Source organism: Perna viridis, chromosome 5 (assembly GCF_037379345.1).
Source record: "Perna viridis isolate PV_CMFRI_1.1 ecotype Kerala chromosome 5, ASM3737934v1, whole genome shotgun sequence".
NCBI lineage: Eukaryota > Metazoa > Mollusca > Bivalvia > Mytilida > Mytilidae > Perna > Perna viridis.
Window position 1 is genome coordinate 12,288,194 of NC_142449.1, and position 19,863 is coordinate 12,308,056.

General features: G+C 31.6%; 2 protein-coding genes across 3 annotated transcripts; one reads left to right on the forward strand and one right to left on the reverse strand.

Annotated features, from left to right (window-relative positions):
- Positions 1–354: 354 nt before the first annotated feature.
- LOC148616062 (uncharacterized) lies at positions 355–6,686 on the reverse strand. The gene is made up of 2 exons (XM_088582732.1): positions 6,520–6,686; positions 355–4,190 (listed from the first exon to the last, which is right to left on the reverse strand). Exons 1-2 carry the CDS (start codon positions 6,541–6,543, stop codon positions 2,310–2,312), a joined length of 1,905 nt encoding a protein of 634 aa, XP_088438858.1. The 5' UTR covers positions 6,544–6,686; the 3' UTR covers positions 355–2,309.
- A 60-nt stretch (positions 6,687–6,746) lies between these two features.
- Positions 6,747–19,398, forward strand: LOC148616063 (lon protease homolog 2, peroxisomal-like). 2 transcript variants are annotated; one of them, XM_088582733.1, is made up of 17 exons: positions 6,747–6,899; positions 8,000–8,090; positions 8,510–8,705; positions 8,924–9,039; positions 9,326–9,478; positions 10,273–10,460; positions 10,814–10,912; positions 11,462–11,536; positions 11,888–12,073; positions 12,355–12,502; positions 13,284–13,411; positions 14,207–14,439; positions 14,928–15,187; positions 15,657–15,869; positions 16,604–16,801; positions 17,259–17,369; positions 17,911–19,398. In XM_088582733.1, the coding sequence occupies exons 1-17, from the start codon at positions 6,793–6,795 to the stop codon at positions 18,019–18,021; spliced, it is 2,613 nt and encodes an 870-aa protein (XP_088438859.1). In that variant the 5' UTR covers positions 6,747–6,792; the 3' UTR covers positions 18,022–19,398. The 2 variants fall into 2 exon arrangements, with proteins under 2 accessions (XP_088438859.1, XP_088438860.1); XM_088582734.1 differs by having other exon boundaries at positions 13,284–13,363.
- Positions 19,399–19,863: the final 465 nt, after the last annotated feature.

Here is a 19,863-nt window from a genome sequence, read left to right on the forward strand (position 1 = left end):
ATGATATCATTATGCTCTTTTTCTTTGCAATTGTTTTATGAGCAACTTCGTGTGTGTTTCTAGACACTAGTGCACCTGGTCTATGGTACCAAATTTTAAAGGAATCTGGGTTGCTCATTCGTCTCTATTGTTATGGTTATTTCGTATGTGCTTTCCTTGTCTTGTCGTTATCTTTGACTTTGGATTATGTATTTTTTTCTCAAATTATCCTTTCATAAACGGTCATTCTGGAGATAGTTGAAGCATAACCAACCATAAAAACATTAAAATCCAGTAATTTCAAAGAACAGAAATCATTTCCTTTGCACAAAGTAATCATCTGCATTAAATACATATTTGAAAAATAAAATAATAAACAAGCAAAACAATTTTAATGAAATAACTAGTTCAACTTAACAACCTTATATATGACAGAAATCATAGGTATAAACTGATTACAGAAACAATTATTATTTTCTGTTATGATAAGTAAAATATTTCAAATATGTTTTGAGTTAAAACTCAAGGCGAACACATTAATATATTTAGTCACATGGATGATTATCTGATGAAACTATAAAAGTGTTTATGAATGATAAAACTTTAATAAAATTCTGAATATGGCTAGGCTGTCTGGAATGTGTTAAAGTGATATCAACCAAACAATGAAAATGTGTTTCAATACCAACATCAGTCATTTATACCTGTCCTTTTCATTAGGTAATTCATAGCATTGTTCTTTGAGTCTAGCCAAAACCTTTTATCAGAATTATTTGTAACATTTCACTGAAATTATCTCCCTTGATGAAAAATATGATGACATTTTCGATTATTAAAGAAATAACATAACGATATTGATTTTGATCTGTAAGAATGACAAGACTAATGAAGTACAAACTACTTTAAACTCTAATGTATTAATGAAATTTTTAAAATACTTTAAATTCAGAAATAAAGCATAATAGCAACGGTTACAATCCAATCATCCTTGTAAATAAAAGTTACTAATAAAAAATCCGAACAAATAATTTGAAACAATTTCCATAAAATAGTTTTCATTTTTCTGAGTTAACCAATCAGGACTCAAATAATGCTATAAAATGTCAATGTCACAGCAAGAGGGCAAGTGCACAATTGTCTATCCATAAAAAGTTTGATGTTTCAAATATTTAATACTTTTTGTCTAAAGACTTTCCTAATTTTTCTCAAGACAACCTTTAATGAATGTACTGTTAAATCTTAATATAGTTGAAAAATCACCAAACTGAGCCTTAATGACTTTATATACATGTAGATACTGAAAGTATCAATTATTTAAAAATATATATTAAAAAAGGGTAAATTGAACTTCTCAAGAACACTGATAATTGTTCATATTTCAAAGACAGAATTTGGGGTCACCAAACCTTTTTTATTGTAATATCCAAAAAACTAAAATTCCCAATTACATTTAATTAAACAATTTCCTGCCAATTATCTCCCTTTAAAAGAGACTTTCTAAAATAAATTTTACCATACATGTAATGATAATTTCTGTTAACATGTTTTGCAGCTCATTATTTTGTCCGATTTTGCAAGGTTACAAAAAGATGCTCTATATAATAGGTCAGATCTACCTAGTGATGCCAAACACAAAGGTTGTCACAAGAGCTAAATTGTCGTACCAAGAATCTTGGAGGTGTTTTTTAAGTTAAGATCTTATTTGTGGTATTTGTTAGAAGGTGTGTCCTGTAATATACACACAACTTGCAGACTCTTAAATGACTTTAACTAGAATTTCATATATAATGAGTCCTCCTATATTTTTAACCTGAGAGTCTTTTGCAGGCTTCAATAATTGAAACATTTCATAAACTGAAATATCAAAAATTTAAAAGCTTAAGGGCACACAGAAGCAACGACTGTAAATCTTTGCATTTTCAAGGGCTAAATTAGAGTAAGAAACCAAGATACAACTCCCCCTACCCTTAGCCTCTAAAGGGACATATTTATAGAGCTAGTTAAGCTGGAAAAGAAGGCAACAAATATTTTTCTTAAACCCTCATTGTTTTTGTTATAAATCAAGAAGGTATATTTATGTTACTTGACCCTTTTTTTCTTATAAAAGACATGGTGGGGAAATCTGTAGATTGAACCATATCTTTTACATATCTATTATCTGTTGAAGCAAACACACTGGGTAAGACTTTGCCAAAGCCACATCGTTCTCAGAGGATAAAATTATAAAAAAAATTATTATCACAGATGACAACTGAGTAATGAACTCAAGGTAAAATTAAAACAACTGTCGTTTTAAAAAAAGTTATAAGTCTGATATCCGAACAAGAGTTTCAGTTTCCAGTGAGTCGTTTGTTGACTGATTGAATTGTTTTCATGTTAGTTTCTAACATCCCAACACATTCTGGAGAAATACTCTTACAAAATGAAACATCTAGGGATTTAAGTCGCTTACAGTTCATTTGTAAATGGTGCATACTTTTGTCTGTAAGAAGATCACAACCAACAATATCTAAGCTTGTCAGTCTTGTAAGATGCTTAGACACTGCTCCTATAGCATCATCTGTAATGTGCAGACATTGGGATAGACAAAGGTGCTCTATGCTCGGATTTTTAGAAGCAACTGCTAAGACAGTAGCATCAGTAACATTTGTCATGGAAAGGCTAAGAGAACGAAGTTCTTGGAATTTGATCACATGGATTAAACTACCATCAGTGAGTTTTTTACAAGCGGACAAATCAAGATCTTGGAGACGGCCCAAACAATCAAGGGTATACCCTGTTTTTGTATCAAAAGCCATTTTTTCTAAGTCACTTGCAGAGAGTTTTTCATTCTTCAGTCCTGTGGGTTTCTTGAATATGATGTGGTCCTCATAAATTCGTCTAAGTCTGCCAAGGTCAAAATCATCAGGGTTTTCTTTAGCTTTATCTATTATATCTGTGTCAGCGTCCTTGTACCCAACTAGCCCAACATCAGAGACATCACGACACCAAGCAATACGAAAGTATCTGAGGTACTTGAGAAATTTGCATACAGCTTGTACACTTATATTAGTAATCCCAGTGGAACCTATGTCCAGATGGACTAAGTTTGGTGCAGCTTTGCAAAGGGAAACTAAAAAATTGTCTTTAACATTTGAGCAACAATTGAAATTGACATGGGTCAGAGTTTCACTAACTCTATGACATAAGCCTTTTATAAGCCCTGCAGAAGAAATATGATAAATTTCTGATACATCTAATACCTGAAGACTTTGAAGTCGGTGAATGTTTTTGATGGCATAATCATTTAGTTGTCTACATCTGCCCAGTCTTAAAACTTCAAGAAATGCCAAGTTTTGAGTGATCAATTCAACACCAGCACCACTGATATCAGCACAACCTTTTAATTCTATAATTCGTAAATGCTTCTGGTTCTGACACAATGATTTCAGTCCTTCATCAGATATGTCTTTGCATCCTGTTAGATTAATCTCTTCTAATTCTAAGTTCTGGATGGTAGCAATCTGGTCAAGGGCAGTATTTGAAATACCAGTTCGAGAGAAATCCAATGCTTTAATCTTCTCTTGTTGAATTTCTATGAAACTAAGGATGTTGCTAAAAGTCAGCAAGTTGTTTGATACAAAGCTTGTCTGTCCCTTTGGCATGTAACTATCAGAAATAAATGTCATCTGTGCACTGGCAAGATGCAGGGATTCCAGATTAGGACATATTGTTACCATACGATTAAATGTAGAATCAGCCAGAAATCGTATTGACGATAGGTTCAGAACTTTGACATTCTGAAGTGTACTCTTCAATTTTTGAATGTCACCATTCAGTTCCAATATCTTTCCAGACATAAATAAGGAATTACACGAACTCAGATCTAAATGGACAAGATTCTTACAATGAGACATAATATCAACAAATAAACCTTCAGTAATATTACTCCCTTTCAGAGATAGACTTTTCAATGACTCACTGAAATTCTGACATGACTTGAGCATTATAGATTTGGATTCTAGTGAGCTATCAAACTGGTCCAACATCAGATTAGACATTTTCCTCCTTATCATGTTTGGTATTCGACTTTCAACCATTGTTCCATAAAAATGTATGACAATATCTTTCTGTAGTATAGGATCAAGTGAGGCTTCGTACCAAACTCTGCTCACCAATGCAGCATCTTTCCTATCAGCAACGCTAAGGTATCTCATTATGTGGGTAATAACCTAATAAAATACAAAATTTAGTTTAATTAGAAATTTGCCTGAACTCAATAACTGTATTGTAAGTCAGTGTAGCAATGGGCTTTCTGAAACACCCTCCTAGACCGACAGCCACACGTCTTATCTGTCACATTACCATTGCATTAACGATCTATAGCACAAACTGACCTCTTATAAACCGTTACGGCCCCTCTAATCTTACAAGTGGCCACAACTTTAAATGAAAAACATAGATCTGACCTCTTGTACTTAGCCATGTTTGTGTACTTCCGGCAATTTTTTTTGGGTTTCACTTTTTCAAAAATTCTGATCATTAAACCTATTAATTTCACTGGTATAGATTTCTAAATTTGTCAGTAGTACTCAATAATTATGTGTGTAGATGTGCAATTAGTACTTCTTGCAAATAATGAAAACTTTAATGTAACTACTAAATACTAATATACTGAATAATTAAGTTCTAATAAAAATTATCATAAACTAAAGAACAGTTTAGAAATGAGGCAAAAATAAATTACATTTTAAAAATTTGAACATCAATTAAGTTTTCCATGTAAAAATGAAGAGGTTAACTTGAGTTATGTAAAAGCTTTGGCCATATATTCAATAAAGTCATCCATTATACTGGTTTAGCCCTGTTCCGGTGGTCAAAACCAAAAATTGATGGACACTATTTGCTTCTATCATGATTGTAAATGCTGAATTACTTAAGGAATGAATGAATGAAAAGGGTCATTAGTCACCATTATTGTCTCGGTTTAACCTGGTTCAAGTGCCAAAGGTGAAATTCTTGGTCATGCATACATTTAATTATCATCTGACTTGAGAGTGCCTAATACATAGCAGACCATTAATCAGTTTAGTTATATATTATTGCAGGTTGAAATCAATATTAAAAATACATATTTAATTTGGGAATATAAGGTTTTTACAGGTTACAGTAAATCATAATGGATAACTTATAAAAAGTATATTACACCCTATATCGAATGTTGAGCTGATTGACGTATGAGAGTAAACACCTCTTGACCTGACCTTGATATGTACATCAACACATGTTCTTCATTACAAAAAATCAGAATTTGCCAATTGTGATTGCACCAAAATGAGATATATGTAAGACATAATATCATTCGGATGAAATCTTATCCTGGAGAAATTATTTCAAATTTTTTTTTTTTCCAGAGGATATTATTTCACTATGAAAATTTTTTCACACCTATCAAATTGTTTCAACTACTTGAATAAATAATGTTAACTATAATTTATTATGAAAAAGCTAGAGGTATTCCTAATTGTACACAACATATAATTTCATACTACGGTATTTAATAATAACCAGAAAATAGTTCACATAGAGTGAACAGAATTCATAACTGTACATACAAATGTACATGTAGGATATTATTTCATACTATTATTAAATAATAGCCTGAATATAATTCACATATAAAGAGTGAACAGACTTAATACTCTTTATAAAATGGACAATACAATGTATTTGACATTGTCAATTAAATAATATCCTGGATGAAAAACTGTGTAAAACATCCCATGAAATATCATCCAGGATACCTACATGTACATGTGTTAATATCTGAAAACATCCAGGAGAACATGTCATATCAAAAACTATCCAAACTGTCAACAACAATAACACTATAACCACAAAAAACCAAGCCCCACATTTTTTTTACAGTTCCTCTAAAAAAACCTTTCAGATACTTGTACATGTATGTTTAATCATCATATGGCTTGGTATGGAAAGAATTTAATTGCCATGGAAAACATTTCACTATTATAAAAAAATCCCCAGATAAAATTTCATATCATTTGTTCCAGTGGAAAGTATTTCACACAGGATACTATTGGATGTTACATATACACAAGAAAAAGGAGAAAGGAGTATAAAATAAGAAAACATAATTATATACATGAAATCTCATTGATTCTGTAAAAATAAACATGGAAATTTTTCGATCTCAGAGGTACGAGCAAGAAATAATTGTATGAGAGTTTTAGTACAGAACAACATAAATGAAATGGCCAATTTTATAAAGGAACTTATGAGCAATTAAAAAAAATAATTATAAAAAACTGCAAACAAGCCAAGGTGAATTCGAGTATAGATCTGGAGAGGGTTGTTTCTGGTGCTCTGGACCTTAAGTTTGTTACTCATTTCGCCCTTGGGTTTCTTTGCAACCCTATGTCTGATTTGCAAATTATATAAAAATGATCCAGTTGAACATTTAGAACACAACAGTCAGTACATTGTAATTAGGGGGTTACATAACTTACAAATAATAATAAATTTTAGTTTAAAGCAGTATACCTCAGGGGGTAATTTGTAAGCCATTTTGCCGGTTTCTTTGATCAAGTTGCGTTCTAAGCGAATACTTCCTTTCTTAATATATTGTAAGGGGTGATGCTGAGCGAGACTTCCATGCCAATGTCACCAAACAGTTTGTTTACATAGTAAATCGGAACCTTGTCTCCTACGAAAAGGCAAAGTAAACTCCTAAGAGACTCGCATACGATATCATGTGATCGCAGACGAATTATTGTTGTCACGTGATATTTTGTTCCACGTGATCAGATACTGAAAATGGCGTCAAATATTGCGATTCCTCGTCGACTTCCCTTGCTTGTCGTCGCAGACAATGTACTCCTTCCAGGATCATCAATGAGAATTCCTGTTCGGAATATGAAAAAGTAAGCCTTTACTGTTAGAAACCCAAATAGTACAAAATTTGACTTGGTAAGTTGGTTGCAGGTTGCATAACTTAACTTTTGCCATTTGTTTTGCAACACACAGGCCGAGACTGGGACAAAAGTCTATGTGATATACAACAGAAATGTGGTGCCTCCTTGATATTAATGGTATTTTATGCGTCATAGCTTGGAAGTATTGAGAGTTTGATTTCAATCGTTCACTTCTTTCTGAGATTACCACACAAAGTTTGGTATTTTCATATCTTCTTCACTAAAAGTAAAGAGCATTTACATATGATTAAGGTGTTGCCTATAAAGGACGGAGCTCATTCTTTGTTAACCATGGACCACCATGTTGCTGTGGGCAAAGTCTCATTCAGTGAGAAGAATGTGTGAGACTCTCTCCTGTGAAAGATTAATATATTTCTACACAGTCAATAATCTCCAAATTATTTGTAAATAAATAAATATAGAATTGTATCCATTGACATATTTATACAATGTAGATAGAACAGCACCTCCACACTTGCACAATTGTCTACTTACTTGTCTACAAATTTTGTCACTTCTGTCACAGTCAGAAATTTTTTTAGCCATTCATAGTTCTGGTCTTACATTCTACATATATGGGATGTTGCTGATGTTCCATCTGTCTTCAATTATCATTTAAATGTTCTGAAGTACAAACACTAAGTAATACATTTGTACTTGTCTTACTTACAAATGTATTAGCGACAAGAAATGGCAAGAACTAACAAGATTTTTGGAAAAAGTGACAAAAAGATTTTTAATATATTTACATATCAACTGTGTCCTCTAACAGGTTGCACTTGCCTTGTGTTACCAGACAAATTTGAAACGTGTATTCTTTTCACATGTTTTATGTACACATGAGGTGTACTGTTGAGTCCCTGACGTATAAATACCATAGGCAAGAAAGAGAAATTTTGTAAGAATCTATTTATGATATGAATTTAGGCTTTGCCTATGAGGGTCGGAGCTATCAGTAATTGCTCCAAGGAAAAATATTCTGTTTTGATGCTAACATGCTCTTAAAAACTAGGGTCCGTAATTATTTGAATTTGTTTTTTATATTTCAGCATGAATATGGTGAAGAGTAGGCTAATGAGCAGGAGTACCCTCAGTAGTACGATAATTGGTGTCATACCCCAGGAATCTAAAGATGATCAGGTAAGTCAAATGGTTTCTTATGATGATATTGGAATCCACATATACACTTTATGTTTATACATATAGGATTTATTCAGTGATGCTACATGAACAAAGCAATTTGATTGCCTTTTCAACAGGTTTCTTATTTTTTTAAGTTTGACCCTTAAATCACAGTAAAATATCATCTTTTCTGCCACAATTGTGCCTGTAACTGTATTCAAAATACAAGTACTTGCTTTGTAGATTGAACAGATATTTGATATATATTTGATGTGTTTGATTTTTTTATGCTGGATAATTTGCATGTACATGTATATATCATGTAATCTTCAAATTCATGAAAAATAATTATTTTTTAAATACAAAGTATACAATATTGAAAAATGTAAATTGCACTTTAGTTTTTATCCTGATATATCTTCTTTTTATATTTCAAGGATGATGATATGTCTACACTACATCCTATTGGTACAGCAGCAGTGGTTGTCCAGGTAACAGGAACCAACTGGCCACGCCCATCTTACACATTGCTGGTTACAGGCCTTTGTAGGTTTAAGATGGATACCCTTTTACAGGAATCACCTTACATTGTGGCTTCTGTCACACAGTTAGATAAACTCAGTGATGGTTTTGGTAAGTAGTGATATTGTTGAGAGAAAAAAATTTGGCCTGTATGAATTTTGAATCAAAAAGATTAACAATAAAACAAAATTGTCCAAGGCTGCACCACAAGAAAAAGATTTGCTTTCATGAATTCAAACATTGGTTGTTATTGTTGCTTCCCTAAAATGACTAAATGAGCTCACAGTTTGATAGTTTTGTATTATTCTATTTATTACTTGTGTTTTCAGAGGAGATAGCCAAGAAAAATGGTGATCTTGATACATTGGCTGATAATTTTAGAGAACAGGCTGCTAAACTGGTTGATATGTTGGATATTTCTATTCCTGTTGTTGCCAAATTGAAGGTAACGTTCACTATGGCTAAATGATTGCATTCTCTTACTCAGCAAATTGTAAGATATGTCTTCTACATGTTACAATGTACATGTAGTTATTTGTAATTGTATTTATACTGGGCTAGGATTGTTTTCAATACATGCATCATATTCATATACTGGAACAATCTTGATACATGTACTGGTACACACAATGTTTTTAATCTTTCAGAATCCAGTAAAAAAAACTTGTTATAGTAAATTGAAAATAAAATTAAAAAGTGTGGTAGTATCAAAGATTGTCCTTTTTGTTTAGAAAATGCTGGAAAGCTTACCTAGTCAACATTTACCAGATATTTGTGCAGCCATTGTCAAGGCATCTTATGCTGAAAAAATACAAGTCTTGGATGCTGTTGATCTTAATGAAAGATTTAAAAAGGCATTGCCATTGCTGATGAGACAGATAGAGGTATGAATTCACAACTTAATTATGTAGAGTTATGATCTCACAACTTAAAAATGAAGAGGTATGATCTCACATCTTAATGTTGAGGTATAATTTCACAACTTAATGTAGAAGTATGATCTCACAGTGTATGTAGAAGTATGATCTCACATCTCAACGTAGAGATATGATATCACAACTTAATGTAGAGATATGATCTCACATCTCAACGTAGAAGTATGATCTCACAACTTAATGTAGAGATATGATCTCACAACTTAATGTTGAGGTATGATCTCACAACTTAATTTTGAGGTATGATCTCTCAACGTAATGTTGAGGTATGATCTCACAACTTAATTTTGAGGTATGATCTCACAACTTAATGTACAGATATGATCTCACAACTTAGTGTTGAGGTATGGTCTCACAAATTAATGTAGAGATATGATCTCACAACTTAATGAATGTATATGATCTCATGGCTTGTTAAAACTGTTAAAGTCAGCTTTAAACGTCTTTGGGAATTATGTATTAATTCTGAATTATTGCATAAAATAACACGGAGGTTAGATGCATGTAGATTATCGCTTTTCCTTTATATAATTTTGGAAATGAAAAATGGATCATAAAATATGGTACCGGTATGTTTTAACTTGATATGACAATAAACAGTTATATTTCCACCCATAAACTCTTTATTTAGGCATAGTACAAATATGGCTACATGCATTTGAAGAAGGTAGAACATCTTTTGTGTTATGGATACATTTTATAAAATAAATTCATAGATTAAAAATGTGAAAATAATCTTTCAGGGATTAAAGCTACTGCAGAAGGCAAGGAAAGATAGAGTAGGAGGTATTGAGATTGTCACACGTAAGAAAGGTGATCCCTTTGGTCGTTCTGGAGGTATGAAGCGTGCCCTGAATAAAATACCATCAGATCTTGATGAGGATGAGGATGCTGATAGTGATGAAATCAATGATTTAGAACAGAAAATTAAGTGAGTTGGTTATTTTATAATGGTCCTGTATTTAAAGGAGGTTAATTATCCATGCTATTTGATATCAATCACATCTGCAAGTAGACTAATGGTTAACTAAAGAAATGATGAATGATTTCAATCATTTTTAATGGAATGGGAAAACAAATTTAGGAGCCAATACATATGGCTTGTGAAAATTGAGGTGTCATAATTCAGCTTTAAGTAATTATATGTAGCATTTGCAAGAAAGCATACTAGATAAATTGTTTTGGATGGCAACACACTGATCTGTCTTACTATTTTCCCTCATTCTATGCATTAATGCTCCCCATATATTATGTAGCTTAAATGGAACAATACAATTCTTGCAGGTCAGTTCGCATGCCTGAACATGCTTTGAAAGCTTCCATGAAAGAAATAAAGAGACTGAAGAAGATGCCTCAACAGATGCCAGAGCATGCTATGATCAGGTGGGGCTCTGTATACTCTAGCTTAATAAGAAAATGATAATAAAAGTAGAAAAGTAATAGAGGTAGTGAAACACAACAAATGAATCATTGTATAACCCCTATTAATACAGTAAATACAGAGATCACCAATAAGTCTTCAATAAGTGTAACAACATCTTAAAGTAAGCTCTGAATAGCCCCTGACAACAAAATTAATAAAATCTGTGGTAACAGAACAATGACACTCCTTCAAAATGAACTAAAAAGTCAAATTCTTCCCTTTGAAGTATACAAAGAAAAACGTTGGTTAGTGAATATGTTAGTGATGAGTGTCGTTAGTGAATATGTTAGTGATAAGTGTTGTTAGTGAATATGTTAGTGATAAGTGTATGTACAGTCTATAAGTTTATGATTATTTTTTGTTGTGGTGTAAAACCATCAAAAGTTTAACTAATACTATAGTGAAGCTTTCCATCTTATTTTTCACTGCAAATTTATGTATACAGCGTGGATATTGAACTTGCATATTTTTTTTTGCAATTTAATTGTTAAGACTTGCTATACTTTTAGGAATTATTTAGAGCTGATGTCAGAATTACCATGGTCAAAGTCAAGCAAGGATATATTGGACATAGAGCAAGCAAGGTCAGATTTATTTAGGCCCTTGTGTTGACTAAGGGTTAGCTGTATTAGTCTTGTGGTCCCCTTAAATAAAACATGCTTTCAATGAAAAAATACAAATGAATCAATTTACAATACTGGTAATAATTTGCCACAGCAAAACATTGACTGTTAAGGACAAGAAGTTACTATTAGACAAGGCAGCACATTCTTTGTTATATTCCTGATAAAGCTACTTGAACTACTTGATGTGGATATTTATGGTATACAGTTTTGGACTAAAGAATAATAGATTTATCAAGATTTTTAAAATTATTTTAGGTTTAAGTAGATTTTAGCAATACATGTGATAGAGTCCATTCTTTGTTTCTTCAGGCGTGACCTTGATGTGGATCACTATGGATTAGAGAAGGTTAAGAAGAGAGTATTAGAATACTTGGCCATCAGGCAATTAAAGAATTCACTGAAGGGTCCTATCTTATGTTTTGTTGGTCCTCCAGGAGTAGGAAAAACCAGCATTGGCAGATCAATAGCTCATACACTGGGCAGGGAATTTCATAGGTAATAATCTTTTTTTTTTATTTTCAAACCCTGACATTATTGTTACAATTTTTACTTCCAATTTTGTCTTTTGCAGCTTAATGGTAGTGTTTTTTTACCTTTTCAGATTAAATTTGAAACCTTGGTAAGTGACCTGATTATAAAAAAGAAAAATATTTTGATGTTTAATATGTATTTTATATAATTGCAAGGATTGTAAGAACAAAAATGTATTTGAATAACTTTTCTGTGTTAAATTTTATATACCTGGTACTATGTGTGTGTATAATTTATGATTGTAGAATATCATTAGGAGGTGTTTGTGACCAGTCTGATGTTAGAGGTCATAGAAGGACATATATTGGATCATTGCCAGGAAGAATTATACATGGACTACGATTGGTTGGAACCAATAATCCTGTCTTTCTGTTGGATGAGGTGGACAAACTGGTAGGGTGTATTATAAAATTTATACTTAAAAAATAAATTGCAAAAGTCAGAACTGAAAGCAATACAGCATTATTTATAATTGTTTGTAAATTTTTTTCTGTCAAATGTTAGTTTTGATATGTTAATTTATTAGTAGGATGAAAGCTACTTTGTCGATTTAATTTATTTATTTTTCATTGGTAAGTGCTGCATTTGAAAAAAAGAAAACATATCATTTTTCCAGTTGTAGAGCACCGAATAGCTGAACTTTTCAAATGTGCTTGGGTTTGTTCTGATTATAAGAAATTTTGTTGGTATTTTTATTCAGTACATATTGTAAGCACAACAAAACAGATACAATATCCTTTAAGTCCTACCTGTGTCATATTTTCATTATTTTAAAGTTTGATAACAGATTATTTTTAACCTTCCATAAAACATCATTTTAAGTTTGTGTAAATAATTTTAATATTTTATTTGGATGACTGATATGATAATTTTGATATTTTATTTGGATGACTGATATGATAAATTTTAAATCTTATCTTGAAACTGGTTATAAATTTTAAAATTTTAAACTTAATATTTTTTCGATTTATTTTTTTATTTCCTTTATTGTTCACACTTTTATTTCACTGTAAATTAAGTTTACTAGTTTCTGGGTTTATATGTATTTTTAATGTATGTTATAAAGGGCTTAGAGTATTTTATTGTAAATATATAATGCGCAATAAAAGAAGCTTGTAATAATAATATTAAAATGAAATCAATATTTACTGACTACAGTTACCATCTTTTACAGGGAAAGTCACTACATGGTGACCCAGCTGCAGCTTTGTTAGAAGTGTTAGACCCAGAACAGAACCATGCCTTTACTGATCAGTATCCTTGTTGTTTGTTGTATATTTCTAATACTACTGATTTTAAAGCGTAAGTTTTTTTGTAAGAATCAGGCAAAATAGGAAAAATTAGAAACATGCAAGACAAAACCCCACCAATCTCACAATATGATTTCACTCAAGGATACTTTCTCTATTTAAAAAGACCATTATTTGATCTCTGCATTACTGGATTTGCTCAAATCTTTCAATGTAATGTTAGAGGTAAATGAGGTTTTTAACAGCGTAATCTGTTTGATATGCTCATTTTCAGTGCATTTCAATGAAATTACCAAAATGATATGGAAATTTTGCAAGTATATCAGGAGATAGACCTAGTGTAAGGGACATAACTCTTTAAAATCATTGAAACGTTTGTATTTAGCATTTTACATCAATGTCATGTAAGCATCAAAGTAACTTCGATTAATTTCATTCTGTGTCAAATGAAAGCTTGAGAGCCTTTGGTGAAATTGAATATGACACAAACACATCACTGACTTCATAAGTTATGTCCCTTACCCTAGGTCTACCTCCTTAAATTGCATTTTCAAAATGTTGGGTTTTCTCTTCCTGATTCTTACAGAGATTGACTCTTAAAGGTTAAACACATGGACAGAATACAAGAATTTGCATTATATCAATATGAGTGGCATTTTTTTTGTATTTAATGCCTCTTGACTCAATGCAGTCTAGCTAAGGGAATAACCCTGTTCTCTTCAGGTGAATATTTACTATTACTAATAGCTTTTCTCCCTTGAAAATTGTAACATTTTTGATTGGATATGAGAAGCAACTTACTATATGCGTACTATTCCTTTGATTAGCTTTCCTAACATTTCTTCAGTTATTTGAATGTGCCATTTGACCTTTCACAAGTGTTGTTCATAGCAACAGCCAACAACATGGCTACCATACCACCACCATTGCTAGACAGAATGGAGTTGATTCAGATTCCAGGTTACACACAAGAAGAAAAGTCCCACATAGCCATTAGACACCTTATACCAAAACAGTTTAAAGAGCATGGTCTTTCTGCTGAACAGCTACAGATTCCTGAGGATTCTACCAAAATGATTAGTATGTACTGTGTGCAATAGAATTATTTATTGTGCTAACCTGTTATGATATGTACATGTACAGCATATATGAACAGTAAACCTTTCTAATAAATTATATACTCTACATGTATGTCACAGCCAGGCATTTAAGAACACAAAAACAGGAGTTACTTTGCCAGCTTAGTTGTAGATTCTTCACTGTGACATACTGTAAATTTACAATTATTCTTTTGTCTAGTCATATCAGAAATATGAACAATAAAATAATAATAGACTGTTGAAATGAATAAAATATAGTTTCGTGTACATTTTACATTCAAATCATTCAGATATCCAGTTTTAGTGATTTGACTCTATTTACAAAATAGTTGGAATGAAATTTTGTTGTAATCTTGAATGTTTCTCTATAAAAAAAGCATTTGTTTATGAAAAACCCCACTAAGAACAAAAATAGAGGTTGACTTTTATTAGAATATGTAATATTTATGATTGGTATTTGTTGATTAGTTTCAAAATACACTCGTGAAGCTGGGGTCAGAAGTTTAGAAAGAAGAATCGGTGCTGTATGCCGTGCTGTAGCTGTCAAAGTCGCTGAGAATATATCTAAGGTTAAACATGATAAACAGGAGTCAACTAAAACTGGAGAAAAGAAACAAGTGTTGAATGAAAGTCTGCCAGATAATCTATCACAGGATGCCACAACAATGGCTCATCCACCTGAAATGCCTATTGTCATTGATGAAGCAGCTATCAAGGATATTCTTGGGGTATTGAGCAATTTTTGTATTTCTGCAATGCATCCAAACATACATGTATTCTTTACTGTATTTACATGATTTTGATGGGAACCAGTATTTTTCTTTTAAATTGATCTATAAAGTACATAGTACATTTTAAATTTCCTGATATTTTTCAATGGAATAGCAATGGTACAGTATAATTGTTTCTGTGAACTTTATCTGGTTTTTATTATACTGTTTTTGTTCTGATCTGCCTGATCTCTATTTTCCATTAATCAAAACAAAGGCCTTCTTCTAATCTCAATATTAACTATTGCTTAGCCGTAATGATGAATTTTCTAATAAGTGTTGCCAATTCCATACCAATACTTCTTGTTGGCAAACCTATATGCGTAGATATATTCTTTTATGACATTGTAATAAAAGTATTTTATTGTCGTGAATTATTTTATAAGTGTGAATTTAGATTATTAATTCTCTTTATATTCTTACTTAGCCACCACAGTTTGAAAGTGAGGTATCCCAGAGACTTGTACAGCCAGGTGTAGCTGTTGGGTTGGCCTGGACAGTTATGGGAGGAGAGATTATGTTTGTTGAGGCCACCAGGATGGATGGAGAGGGGAAGGTCATACTGACTGGTCAGCTTGGTGATGTCATGAAGGAATCTGCTAATCTTGCCATGAACTGGGTTAGAGCCAATGCTAAAAAGGTGTTTATCTTTTGTCTTTTATAACGCTACACAAATGTTAATAAATGTACACTATGGGTGTTAATGTTTTAACTTTGACACAACTTATAACATGAAATTGCACTATAGTAAACTCCACATAACTTGATATTGGTAATGTTTTCTATATCACATATCACTATCCTTTTTAATAGTGATGTCTTTTTTTTATTGTATGATATTTTTATTTATACAGTGGAATTTAATTTTTAAACCATTCTCTTTTTCACTTACTTTTGAAATAGAAGTTAATTGAAATGTTCTTTAATCACTTGCTTTTACTATTTGTAGTTGAATGTAAGTATTCAATCACTCAATTTAAATGCTAGTTTACCACACAACACAGATTTCATTAATCAATGTTCATTTGTACATTTCAAGTCTCATTGCTTGCTTCATACAAATATAACTCTTTGTTATTGTCATATCTATTGAATAATGATTATGTTTAAGCTATTGCTTATTGTTCAATAGTGTTTTTATTTAATATGCAATATCAAAATTGTCGTGTGAAAATAAGTCTTTAACCTTTATGCTTACATCAAAACATACTTTAAAGTGATTATTTTGATACTAAGCCCCTACCTCCTTCCAGAAAATAAGAAAAATATGAAGACAATCAGCAGAAATGTACACTTAATTTGGGGCGATGTTGAGCTCTTCTAAGAACATACTTCTTAAAAAGTTATATTTATATGAAAGAATTCTTTTTTCAGCTGCATTTAGGAAATGGGAAAAGTCTGTTGGCAGGGAAAGATGTACACGTACATTTCCCTGCTGGTGCTGTTGGTAAAGATGGACCATCTGCAGGTGTTACTATAGCAACAGTATTAGTGTCACTCTTCAGTGGGCGTTTGGTCAGATCTGATACAGCTATGACAGGGGAGATAACTCTTAGAGGTTTAGTTTTGCCAGTGCGTAATTACATTAAGCCTATTCTTTCAAACTTTTGATTCACCTTGGAGTACTCTCTAACAATGCTTGTCAATTGCAGAAGATTCCTTGAGAAAAATAAGGCCACATAATTCTTGGTGCTTCAATGTAAGTTGGCCAATAAAAATGTGTGTCTTAAATGTATATATGACATCAAGTTAAGTTGAAACACTATTATTTGTAACAGCTATATTAACCAGTTCAGCTACATATCTTCTTTACTTGAAAAAGACTCCCATATATTTCTTTTTTAAAAAAGCTTAAGGATTGGGCACCTTTTAAAAACATCAACAGTATAGAGTTTAAGGATATTTTGTTTTTACTTCTGTGGTCTTATTAACAGTACTTTTCACTGTCACTAACAATGGATAATTTCCTCAGACCAGTTATTTCTCAAAGTTTGTATCTCTGATGTCAATTGTTTACTTGACTTGTTAGGTTGGAGGTATTAAAGAGAAAGTACTTGGGGCCCACAGAGCTGGTATCAAAAGAGTAATTCTTCCAAAAAGGAATACAAAAGATTTGCATGAAATTCCAAATAATGTTAAGGTAAGAATAAACAAAAGATATTTGAAGTACTTTAGAAATTGGAAATTTGACAAAGCAGTACAAATCCTGTTTTACTGGCTGGAGGTAAGGGAGATAATAAGATAATGTTGTCTTTACTTTTCTTCAGTTCCAACATTTTACATCCAAAGCAAACTTCTTTTTCCAACTGAAACATTACACATAGATGTAGAACAGGTTTCTTTTAAATAAAGTCAGAACTTCTAGTATTTCCAGTTCCATATGAAAATTAAAGTCTTAATGAAGTTAGTTTTGTTGGCAAATGGCTGTCAAACAGTTTAGGCAAAATTGAAGAAGCAAATTTACTCATTAAAATTACAGGATATATAAAACGGAACATACTTTTGATTCTTGTACATGTATGTCCTATAGTACATTTGTTTTTTTGGTAAATTTTTCTCTTATCATTACAAGATTATGATGTACAGGCTGTCCTTTCCAATTTAAAGGTAGAATTTTTGTTTCACATCAGATCTAATCAACATTATTTAGTATGTGCAGTGTATTCTATATTTTCTTTCAGAATGAGATGTTGTTTATATTTGCCAGTAACTTGGAAGATGTTTTGAATGCAGCATTTGACAATGGATTTCCAGCTTTGCCAACTAATGATCTATCACCTAGCAAATTATGATTCTTGGATACAATATATTACTGTTATAAAGATACTGATGAAATAGAATGAAGTAGTGTTTATAGAGTGCTTCCTTCACATTGTCTCCACCAAAAGAAAAAAGGGAAATTGCTTTAACTTTACAATTCTTTTTCCTTTATACAACAAGGGTGTTATTACAAATTTCAGCATTTTTAAGATTTTTTTTTTTTGAAGACAGAAAATATTTAATATAGACATATTCTAAATTGTAACTTCACTATGCTTGGTGGACACATTGTTGAGAGTGGAGGATTAAAACTTTTGTTGGCAGTTGTATATGCAAGTGAGCATTTAAGTTTTTTCAAACTGACATGGATAATGTAAAGATGGATAAAAAGAATAGATGATATCCAGAGTGCTATATTTGTAATTATCTCAGTAATTACATGTACATAATCAGAGACATAATATTCCTGATTTATTTTTTTTTTGGATTGGTTATTTGTATTGATGGCAGAATGTATCTTTTGTTTTTCTGTTTAATAGTTCTTGTTTATGTTGTGGGGCTTACAATGCCATACTAAGAATATTTTGTACATTTTATTAAAAGTGCATTGAACTCCAAATTTTTTGGATAAATGTATATTGATAGATGTAGCAAATCTAGCATATTTCTTGTAAAAGTTATACAGCTGTATGCATTTTTACTAGTATCATCAATGGTGAAAGCAGGAGTAGTTTCCTTTTAAAAATTATTGAGACTGTGGGCTATTTCAGAAAATTGTGTCCAGGAAGCAGAACGCCCAAGACATCTAGGGGTACCACCAACACATTAAAATAAGATACATTACAAATGTTTAATAGAAAAAATCTGTAATTTTACCTCCAACCAGCACATTAATAAATCAATGGCATTCTCGTCCCTGAAGACAGTTTTTTGTGGAATAGCTCTGTACAAATACTAGATAAAATCACTTAGGTTCAAAGCTGAAAGAATGGTTGGACATGTAGAAACTTATTTATCCTATGAGCATACGAAAGTTTACTGTATGTACATCTCTATTTCTTGATTGAGGTTTAGAAATATGATATAGTCTGTTTCATGAATGTTTATGTATTGATTTCTAGCTGGAAATAGATCAATGCTTGTGTTTTATTAATTCTAGACCTGAAAAATTGTCTTTGTATACTAAGATTATAATCTTGGGTTAAAGTTCAATATTTTTCTCCCTTTTGGAAAAATGGAGTCTTGTTTTAAAAATTCTAAAAAACTTATAATTTTCTATTGAAGTAAGAAAGCAGTGTAAACAATGAATTGTATATATATTTGTTAATTGTTGTGATATTATTTATTTGTAATTTGTTATTATTCATCGTTTTAATGATGCATAAATTAAATGATTTTTAGAAGAATTCTTTCACTGACATACTTTTATTATTTCTACATGGACTTACATAGATTAACTGATAAATCAAACAACTCTGGTCTTATACCATAAACGAAATAACTTTGTAAAAAGAAATTGAACGCAGAACAACCGGCTCCCAGGAGCCTGAATTGCTCACCTGGTTAAAATTTGTCCTTCAAGGGTAATAAATTTTAATTTTAACAAGGAGATGTCCAACAATTTTTACTCCAGAAGCCTTTGGTAGGACTTATCATAAGGATCATTTCAGCAATTGCAAGTTTCTTTCTATCTATTATAGGTTTCAAGATGTTGGCTGAAACTGTAAAAAAAATAATTTTTCATCTTTCAAGGGCAATAGCTCTTACAAGGAGTCACCCGACAACTTTGATCCCTGAAGACTTTTGAAGGCCTTATAAGGATCATTTCAGCAATTGAAAGAGTTTGGCTAAACCTAACATTTTTGAGATATATG